The sequence below is a fragment of the Myotis lucifugus genome, unplaced genomic scaffold (assembly GCF_000147115.1).
Source record: "Myotis lucifugus unplaced genomic scaffold, Myoluc2.0 scaffold_2664, whole genome shotgun sequence".
In the NCBI taxonomy this organism is placed as follows: Eukaryota; Metazoa; Chordata; class Mammalia; order Chiroptera; family Vespertilionidae; genus Myotis; species Myotis lucifugus.
This window is the reverse complement of record NW_005873712.1, coordinates 1-9,734: the sequence shown is the minus strand read 5'-3', so window position 1 is coordinate 9,734 and position 9,734 is coordinate 1. Positions and strand designations below refer to the sequence as shown.

General features: G+C 41.2%; 1 protein-coding gene across 1 annotated transcript; it reads right to left on the bottom strand.

The window, feature by feature from the left end:
* Nucleotides 1–1,186: 1,186 nt before the first annotated feature.
* Nucleotides 1,187–9,728, bottom strand: LOC102428271 (leukocyte elastase inhibitor-like). Its single transcript, XM_006108558.2, has 6 exons — nucleotides 9,654–9,728; nucleotides 7,177–7,314; nucleotides 6,528–6,645; nucleotides 4,184–4,326; nucleotides 3,931–4,098; nucleotides 1,187–2,132 (listed from the first exon to the last, which is right to left on the bottom strand). The coding sequence occupies exons 1-6, from the start codon at nucleotides 9,723–9,725 to the stop codon at nucleotides 1,725–1,727; spliced, it is 1,047 nt and encodes a 348-aa protein (XP_006108620.2). The 5' UTR covers nucleotides 9,726–9,728; the 3' UTR covers nucleotides 1,187–1,724.
* Nucleotides 9,729–9,734: the final 6 nt, after the last annotated feature.

The window sequence follows — 9,734 nt, the reverse complement described above, 5'->3', positions numbered from 1 at the left end:
GAGGCAGCTGATCAATGTTTCTCATCGAAGCTTCTAACTCTCTATCCCTCTCCCTTCCTCTCTGTAAAAAAATCAATAAAATATATTTTTTTAAAAAGAATCATGTTGTAGGCAAGTTTGTTGTAGTGCAAACATCATAAAGTGCACTTACACAAACCTAGACAGTACAGCCTAATCTGGATTTCGGCAGTGTGGTATATCCTATTGTTTCTAAGATAAAACTCTGTACAGCATTTTATTTTTAAAAAAACAACATGAGATTAAGTCCAGCACAAGAGAAAATGATTCAATCAAGAAACACAATAAACACAAAATGTATGCGGCTGCTGCCATTGTAACATTCCACACTGTTTCAAGCACATTGTTCTTTCATAAATAGAAAAAATTACCCAGTCTAAAATAATGATAAAAGTTATAATATAATAAGTACATTTACTATCATTATCAAATATCATGTACTGTTCATAATTGTATATGCTAAACTTTTTTCTATGACTGGCAGTGCAGTAAGTTTGTTTATACCAGACTCACCACAAACACATAAGTAATGCCTTGCACTATAGTGCTATGGTGTCTACAATCACCAGGCAATAGGAAATTTTCAGCTCCATTATGATCTTGTGGGACCACCAAGGTAGATGCACTCTGTTGTTGACCAAAATGTCATTAAGCAGCTAGTGATGGTAATTGTGCTTTTATTCTCTTCACAGAAAATGCAAGGAATGCAAGAAATGTTACCCCTGTTTTTCTTCCCCAGCACCTATGGTATCCTTTATTTTAATTTTGTGTATGTTTGAAATTCTGCAGACATTATTACTATTGTTTTATACAGTCAATATTTATTTAAATTTATATTTAAATTTTTTCTTGCTCTTGTTCTTTTCCTACAACGCTTATGTTCCTTTTGCATAAATAATATTTTCTACAATTTTTTAAGACTCTCTCAGTTTTTGTTTGTCTGAATATATCTTAAGGAATATTTTTCCTGGGTATAGAAGAATTCTGGATTGGCAGGAGTTTTGCGTGATATTTTTTCAGCATGTTAAATAAGTCTGTAATCTCTGGTTCTCATATTTAATAGTCTCTCCTACTTCACTTCTCTTTTCGTAGTTTCATGGCATCTTTTAAGATAAGACAAATACTTCTTCACTCCTTGGGATCCCACACAAACTACAAACCAGACGGATAAAGGAAAATAAGCTCTTTAATTTTTTGACATCAGAGGGGCTATAATAGAATACTAATTCTGTAGAACAAAGGGTCAGAAACACCGGCCAAGGCAAATTTATCTTCATAATCCAACCCTTAATTGGGCTGCTCTCCTATATTTCAATTGAATGTCTGTTTTTAAGCCTCCCTTCAACAATGACTGTCTCTCTATCATAGCTTCCAGAAGTCTATCTGTGAAACAAATTACAGTACTGTAATTTTTCTCATGGCTTTCAAGAGAGTACAGCAGTTTCTTTGTTTACTACACTGTCAAGAGTTTACGTATCTGCTTGGTGCATTCAAAAGCAATCACTAAATTTTTCATATAAAGAAAGGAAAATAGATACCTCTGCCAAAGTTAATAGGTATAAGCAGCCAACAGAGGTGACATTAGAAAGGAAGTTACAGATTTGTTTTGGGGGGTGGTAGCTTTATTGTAGAAGATATATAATTTTCATATATCTTTGAAAGGGCCAGTGATACAGCTCTGGCTCGACCTCGGGTTTCCACAGTCTCTAAGGGGAAGAAAGTCTACCTAAGAACAGGATGTTAGTTGAGGGATTGTGTCGAATGAAAAAAATGAATGGATGGTCGGCCACAAAATTTTCAACAGTTTCTGGCATAAGCGAGCAACCCAATCCAATTACGGCTGTGGCAGCCGCTGCCTCTGTGCCCTCCTCATTAACTTCCACAAAAGACTTGTGGATAATTTTTGATATAAAAATATCTCTGGCTCTTGCCATGCCAGACAGATCAGACTTGCTATTAAAGAGATCCTCTATACCCAGGCTGGTCAGGTGAGAGTTGAGGTCATAGCTCTCTTCCAGCTTGAACCTGGGCAGGTGGACGTTGACTTTCATGGAACGCAGATTCTCAGGTTTGGTCCACTCATGCAGTTGTTCCAGGGTCAATTGTTCTTCGATCTGAAATAAGAAAGGGCATAGAAAAGGTGAGAACTATTCCACATAAGCAAGGCAACATACATTATTTACATGAATGGACTCATTTTATCGGTTGCTAATTAGATTCCTTCATGTTTTGTGCCTAAATAGATTCCACTTGGAGGATTTCATTTCTTTTCAGCAATTGGTGATAACAGAGCAGAGTTGTGGTCTAAGCCATCAAGGGCCCAAGTAACAGGGACTCCCCATCCATCCACCCACCCAACCATCCATCCACCCAGGCTTTCCTAAACCCCTACCACACTGGATTACTGTGATAGGCCAAGATGGCTGTTATTACTTTAACTGGTTGATTGGTGCAAGGTAATATTCAAAAGTTTTCTTCTATTTCTTCTATTCTGAACCCTACTGATCACTGTGTTTATCTGTGAACTCACTGTGCTGAAGTAATGTCTAATAGATTTAGCTTGTGGGTAAAAAAAGAAAAGGGACTAGTTCCTCATCTAAAATAGGGAGAGGGTTAATGTAGGGCTCGGCTATAGGGCAAAGCCACAAACAAGTCTCAGCTTAGAGGGCACAGTCCTGTTAGCATAATTAGGCTTGACATTATCATGCTCCCTAGATTTTATCTGGGTAGCTAATGGGCTGTGGGAGATACAGCAAGTGCTTCCAAAACAAGTGAAACTGAGAAGAACATTGTAACTATGGTGACCACTACTTTTTTTACCTCTTGCTATAAAATAAAGTCTTAGCTTGCCTCTGGATCTCTCTCTTGTGGCCTCAGCCAGGCACAGGAAGATCCACCTAGACCCAGCTTATTCTCTTTGTCATTTCTTCATCCTTCACCACTCTCACTCAGGCTTGTGGAACCCTTGGCTGAGCTGGCTAGGCACAGGTTAATAATAGTACCTACCTTATAGCATTGTTGTGAGCATTAAATGATTTAATGTATGCAAAGCACTTGGCACACAGTACTAGTAAGTGCCACAAGAATGTCAGCTATTATCATTACCATATTACTACTATTATTGGACTAGAATGGGCCCATCATTCCACTTGTTCTACTGATGCTGATTATCTCCTTTATGAGGCTGGAGAATTTCTCTTTATAATCAGAGAAGGGACAAATATGAAAATACAATTAAAAAAAAGGAACATACTGATTTTAATACACACTTTATACATGTCAGTAATTAATATTGGACCTCTTCCTGATAACAGGTTTGGTTAGGGAGAGTGTAGAGAAAAAACACACAGCAGGCTAGAGATACTAAAGAAAAACCATAATTCACAGTTTTGCCTACTTCTAGCCTCACAAGAAATGTCTTTGCCTTTAACTGAAATAAAATAGAAACATCATACAAAGTTCATATGAGAAAATAGGCTTAGCTTTCAAGCTAGTTTGTCTTATGGGTCTTTTCTACCACATAGCTGTGAGAAATTTAATTCACAATCTATATGAATTGTGATGAAAATGAGCAGTGTAATAATAGGGTCTCATAGTAGAAGATAAAGTTACCTATTCTAAATGTTTTGGAATTTTTAATTTTAACAAATTTGTTTCAGTAAAACAATTCTAATTTTTCTGCACTTTCCTCTAGAGTTTATTTAAGAAAATTCCTGTGAGCTGCCATTGACATGTTACATTTAATATAGAGTCTTAGGAGTCCCCACCACAACTGTTCACTGACAGTCCCTGAAAAGTTAATCTTAGGGCTTCAGAGTAGCAAACATTGATGACCTACTACCACACCACATACACACAGTCTGAACCAATCTGTTAGAAGGAAACATGAAGCATGAGTGTGGGAACCGTTACCTTCTTCAGACCTGTGGCCTCGTCCTCGATGTCATCTGGCAGCAGGATGACCATGCTGAGGTCCCTGCCTTGGTAAGGCAGCTCCAGCACCCGGCACTTAAGGTCCTCGATGTAGCCAAATGGAAATTTGCTCTTCTGATACATCATTTTCACTGTTTTTGTGTCTTTCTGAACAGTTGAAAAACCAAGTCACTCACAGTATTATCTGCATTTTCTTAGAACAAGGAGCAATTTTATAATTATATCACCTCACCTTATTCAATCTGAACGGTGTATCGGTTGTGGCCGTTTTACTGAATTTCTCCTGCCAGTTTCCTTTGAAATAGATGGCATTAACTAGCACAAGTTTAGTCATATTATTAACGTCGCCTGCAGCCAACAATTCTGGAATTTTCTCTAAAGAAATAAAGTAAGTTTTTAAAAAAAAAAATTCACAAATCATCGTTCCATTTTTGAACTGCATTGAAATGCAATTCAAATTCATACTTTTTATTTAATTCCCTTTAATGTCTTAAGTTAGGGAAGCTCTGCAAGTATGTTTTGATTGTAAATAAACCAACTAAAGGGTATAAAAGCTAAAAACAGGACAATGTTTTCTGCATTGTATGAAAAACAATGAGCCTTCTTTTGTGAATGGCTATTCTTTGGTAGGCATAAAAATAATGTATAGATCACTGTGGCAGCTGCCACAGTGTATACATACTTCTATACTTGTATAGATCACTGGCCCTTTCAATGCAGATCATAAATGGGTAATATGCTAATTAGAACAAACATCTTCTGGATGACCTTTCGGACGTCCTTCCAGACAAAGCCATGGTTGCGGGGCCAAGGCAGAAGCAGTTAGGGGGATCAGGCCAGCAGGGGAGAGCAGTTAGGGGGATAAGGTGGCAGGGAAGAGCAGATAGGGCAATCAGGCCAGCAGACAGATGAGCGGTTAGAAGCCAGCAGTCCCAGATTGTGAGAAGGATGTCCGACTGCCACAGGGATCTGGCCTAAACTGGCAGTTGGACATCACCCGAGTGGTCCTGGATTGAAGAGGGTGCAGACTGGGCTGAGGGACTCTACCATCCCCACCAACCCCCATGCATGAATTTCATACACTGGGCCTCTAGTTTTTAAATAAGTCACTTCTTCAAAGCCTCCAAGAGAAAACTGCTCTCATAGAAAATATTTTAACAGATATCTGAAGGCTATGACAGTTACTGCTCTGAAACACCAGTTCCCTTGTGACTGCCGCATGGCCATGAAGAATGCCTTGGATGGGAGAACAGGTATTGGGGAGGTGCCTTGATTGAGACCTTGACTAGGTTAGCAAGAGTGGTGGTGGTGAAGTAGCTGAGATGGAGCCACCCCTGACAGCTTAGACAAGACATTTGCCAAAATACTTATGGCCACAGCAGTTTGTCACAAGTATGAGAATATTAGAGACCTAATGCACAAAATCATGCAAGGGGCTCAGCCTCAGCCATCGCGGCTTCCTCCTAAAGGTCCCCCAGTAGGGCGTCTGGTCTAATTAGCATATTATGCTTTTATTATTATAGACTAAAGGACCAGTACATGAAACTTGTGCACTCGGAGTGAGAGAAGGTCCCTCATCCCGGCCCATACCCTCTCCCATGCTGGGAGCGCTTGGAGGATGTCTGACTGGTGGCTTAGGGACCACCAACTTTCCATGAGGAGCTGGCCTAAGTCATCAGTGGGACATCCCTAGCACTGCTGGGAGGTGGAAGAGGCTCCTGCTACCATTGTTGTGCTCGCCAGCTGTGAGCCCGGCTTCTGGCTGAGTGGCGTTCCCCCTGTTGGAGTGCACTGACCACCAAGGGGAAGTTCCTGGGTTGATCAGGCTCGTGCCAAAAGTGGATCTCCGACATTCCCTGAGTGGTCCCAGATTGTGAGAGGGTGTAGGCCAGGCCGAGGGACCCACTGGTGCATGATGGCGGCTGGGAGTGATGAGGGAGGTTGTCCAGCCAGGAAGAGACCGTGGGAGGGTGCAAAGGCAGGTACGGCCCTTATCGCTCAGTCCTGATCAGCCAGAAACCAGCAGCAAGCTAACCTACCAGTCATAGTTCCTATCCCCTGGTGGTCAGTGCACATCATAGTGACTGGTTGACTGGTCGACTATCTGCCCCCCTGGTGGTCAGTGCACGTCATAGAAGCGGTTGAGTGGCCTTAGCATATCATGAGTATATTGCCCTCTGATTGGTTGGATAGACAACTGACCAGATGACCCGACACTTAGCATATTAGGCTTTTATTATATAGGATTCTATTCCATAATCTGGGCCAGGATGGATTTTCCTCAAAACTTTATCCTTTTTATCTTACATTCAATGTTACTTTTAATTTTAAAATGTTGTTTGGTGCATTTATGGGGAAAATATTTAGCTGCTTCAGTGAAAGCATGTTGAAGTTCCCACTTTGAGGAATTTCCACATGTAAAAGCTGTCTGGCACTGGGCACTGGCAGAGTTTAGCCCCAGTAAGAGGGTGAGGGCAGAGGAAAAGGGCAGGGAGTCATCTGCAGGCTGGGAAAGTGGAAGGAGGAAAGAAATGGCCAGTGTGTAATGAATGCCTACATTGGGCCCACTCTCTTACCTTCAGTCTGCCCTTTGACCCACTCGTTTATCACCTTTCTTGCATCTTCAGAGGCTCGCTGAAAATCTACACTGGCCAGTTCAGCACCATACATTTCCTGGGTTGAAGCTAAGAACTCCTGTATAAAATAAGAGAGGTAGAAAAAAAACACATGAATAAGTCCTACTACATACAGAAATGGTTTTCTAAATTTCTTAAAGGCAGTAGAAATTGTTCTAAAAGACATAAATTTCAATATAACAAAAAAATTCTAACCCTTACACTTTTTGCATTATGGTAAAAAACACATAACACTAAATTTACCACCTTAATCATTTTCAGTGTACAGTTCAGTAGTTTTGGTGTACAGAAAATTAACCAATTCTTTTCTAACTGTTGGCTAACATTTTCATAAATAAGTATACACTGATTATTCTTGGAAGTGAATTATGGAATTCACTCTTGCTTTAGTAACACAGGCAGGGTCAATCTTTTCCTGTGAAGACTGTCAAATGAAATCAAAACATTAATGGGGCTATTGTCATCTGTTTAAATTCTATATCTTTTTCTGAATGTTTATAAAAATAAAAACTGAGTTCTGTGACTTGATTGTGCTGGAAAATGTCTGCACTGTTTCGTGAGTTTTAGCATGTAATTGTAAAGTACTCACAGGGAGGAACTCATAGGTTTTCTCTCCATATAACCTATTAGCTAGTTTCAGAATATAGGGAGCTCCACGCTTGTTGATATCAGCATTCAGACTCTGAAAACTTGAATGAATCTCCTTAACTGCATCGAAGTGAAGAGTCTAAAACAGAGAAAACATTCTTTCTATAGGCATTTATTTTGAAACGGATTCCTTGACATTTGCTTCTATCAAATTAAATTAATGCTTTTATCACTAATTATCAATAATTCCCAGCCCATTGGCGTACAAAAGAATAGAGAATCTAAAATGTATCGGTTTTTAAGACATAATTACATTAGAAGCTCTTTTTATATCACTTTTTATAATTATATTCCCATGAATGTAAGTGGTTAATAGGTTAAACATTTATCTATGTCTGCTTTTTCTCCAAAGAAAATCATAGCAGGTATATTCATATATAAATTATGCATCAAATATAGTTTTACTGGAAGTTCTTAGAAATAAACAGTAAAATTAAGACTCAATCCCTTTGTGGGAGCACAAAGATATTACAGAATTGAGGGGATTTTTAAACTACACTATCAGCATTAGTAAGTTAAAAATAACACCTATAAACTTAACATTCAGCAAAAGTTTAATTTTCATGTTACAAATCAAGAATCCCTTTATGGTTTTATGAGAACTGGGAGGGTTCCTTATTTCAGCACACAAAGAATAAACCTACACAATGTAGAAAGTACAGTTACACACCAAGATACGGAATGTTTGCACAGTTGCTATGATAGATCTGCTTTAATGGAAAAGCAGGGGAACCCTTAAAACTACTTTTTTGCTGAGGCAATTCAGTCCCCTGATAAACCTCAAAATAAAAAGTGGGTTTTGGGAAATATAAAAATGCTTTCATGTCTGCATTGGTAAAGACCATTGGATTTTCATAAACTTCTATATAATAAAGAGGTAATATGCAAATTGACCATCATGCCCTCGCACAAGAGGGCCACACCCATGTGGTCACAAGATGGCCGGCAAGGGAGGGCAGTTGAGGGGACCAGGCCTGCAGGGAAGGAATGTTAGGGGCAACCATGGCAGTAGGTGAGGGGAGTTAGGGGCGACCCAGCCAGCAGGTGAGGGCAGTTGGGGTCAAACAGGCCTGCAGGGGAGGGCTGTTGGGAGCGATTTTGCCGGCAGGGGAGCAGTTAGGCATGGATGAGTCTGGCAGGCAGAAGGGGTAGGGGAAAACAGGCAGAAAGGCAGGCTAACGGTAGATAGCCAAAAGTCACCGATTGTGAGAGGGATTGTCCCTGTGGTATCAGGCCTATAGCGGGATTCAGACATCCCCTGAGGGGTCCCTGATTGGAGAGGATGCAGGCTAGGCTGAGGAACAACCCCCTAACCCCCACTGAACAAATTTCGTGTGCTGGCTCTAGTGTGGAAATAAAAGATTTGAAGCTGGAACAGATGGATAAATTTGAATCCAAGGCTGGACCTTCCCCAGTTACTGGCACCATGTAATCTTTCCCCTACTTTCACGGAAAGCTGGAGTTCCCCTTTCAGAATTCAACAAAGACCACGCAGCACAGTGGTGGGCCCCAAACCCATGAAGGCCAGGTGGAAGGCCAGGCATTACTGCTTCTTCTCCCTGTAACAGGGACCTGCCATACCACCCAGGGCTTGGCCCTGTCCCTGCAGCCACCACACCTCACTTCTTTCCTCTTTTTTTTAAAAAAAATATATTTTATTGATTTTTTACAGAGAGGAAGGGAGAGAGTTAGAGAGTTAGAAACATCGATGAGCGAGAAACATCAATCAACTGCCTCCTGCACACCTCCTACTGGGGATGTGCCCGCAACCAAGATACATGCCCTTGGCAGGAATCGAACCTGGGATCTTTCAGTCCACAGGCCGACGCTCTATCCACTGAGCCAAACGGGTTAGGGCTCACTCTTTCCTCTTAATCAGCCCTCCTACCCACACAGGCACTCATGCCAGACATAGGGCTAGACATCAATAGTATAACGGCATGGTGGCCTGTTCCCTCAAAAAGGCAACACCGCCAACTTCTCCACTGTGGTGCATTCCTGCGTTATTTTGTGCTGAAAGGTAACATTACATAGCAGGCATCTATTAATGAGTAGCGAGTTGCATGCAAAAGAGAAAGTGAAAAATCTGAAGTGAGAGGAGATGCCTTCAAAGATTTGCCCACTGCAAGAGAAGCAGCACACCTCCCGGCCTTTGTAACTTTCTTCACCGCTGTATCCTCAGCCAAACAGAAAACAGTGCCTGGCGCATAGTATGTGCTCAGTAAAAGCTCAATCATGAGTGACAGCCTGCATATAAATGAACTGCTCTTGGGGCTTTTCTGAAAGTCTGGCCTCATCGTGTGTAGTTGTGGAACACACAAGCACAGTGTTTAAAACTCCCTGAAAGAGCTCAAAGGCACACCTTTTTAGGAGGGACTTTCAGGGGACCCCAGACTCCCTTTGTTAGTTTCTGCTGACCTTGGACATCTGTGCCTCGGTAGTGCCTCTGGCCCCCAGAAAGACCATGGCCAGCGCTGAGGAAATGCTCATGGGGGAGAT

Bases quoted from the DNA above. Each gene is read 5' to 3' on its own strand.
- LOC102428271 (XM_006108558.2), bottom strand. From the start codon at position 9,725: ATGAGCATTTCCTCAGCGCTGGCCATGGTCTTTCTGGGGGCCAGAGGC. The intron at 4,099-4,183 runs GTGAGGTGATAT...TCAACTGTTCAG, and splicing joins CACCGTTCAGATTGAATAAG to AAAGACACAAAAACAGTGAA. The intron at 2,133-3,930 runs GTAACGGTTCCC...TTCTTATTTCAG, and splicing joins AGGCCACAGGTCTGAAGAAG to ATCGAAGAACAATTGACCCT.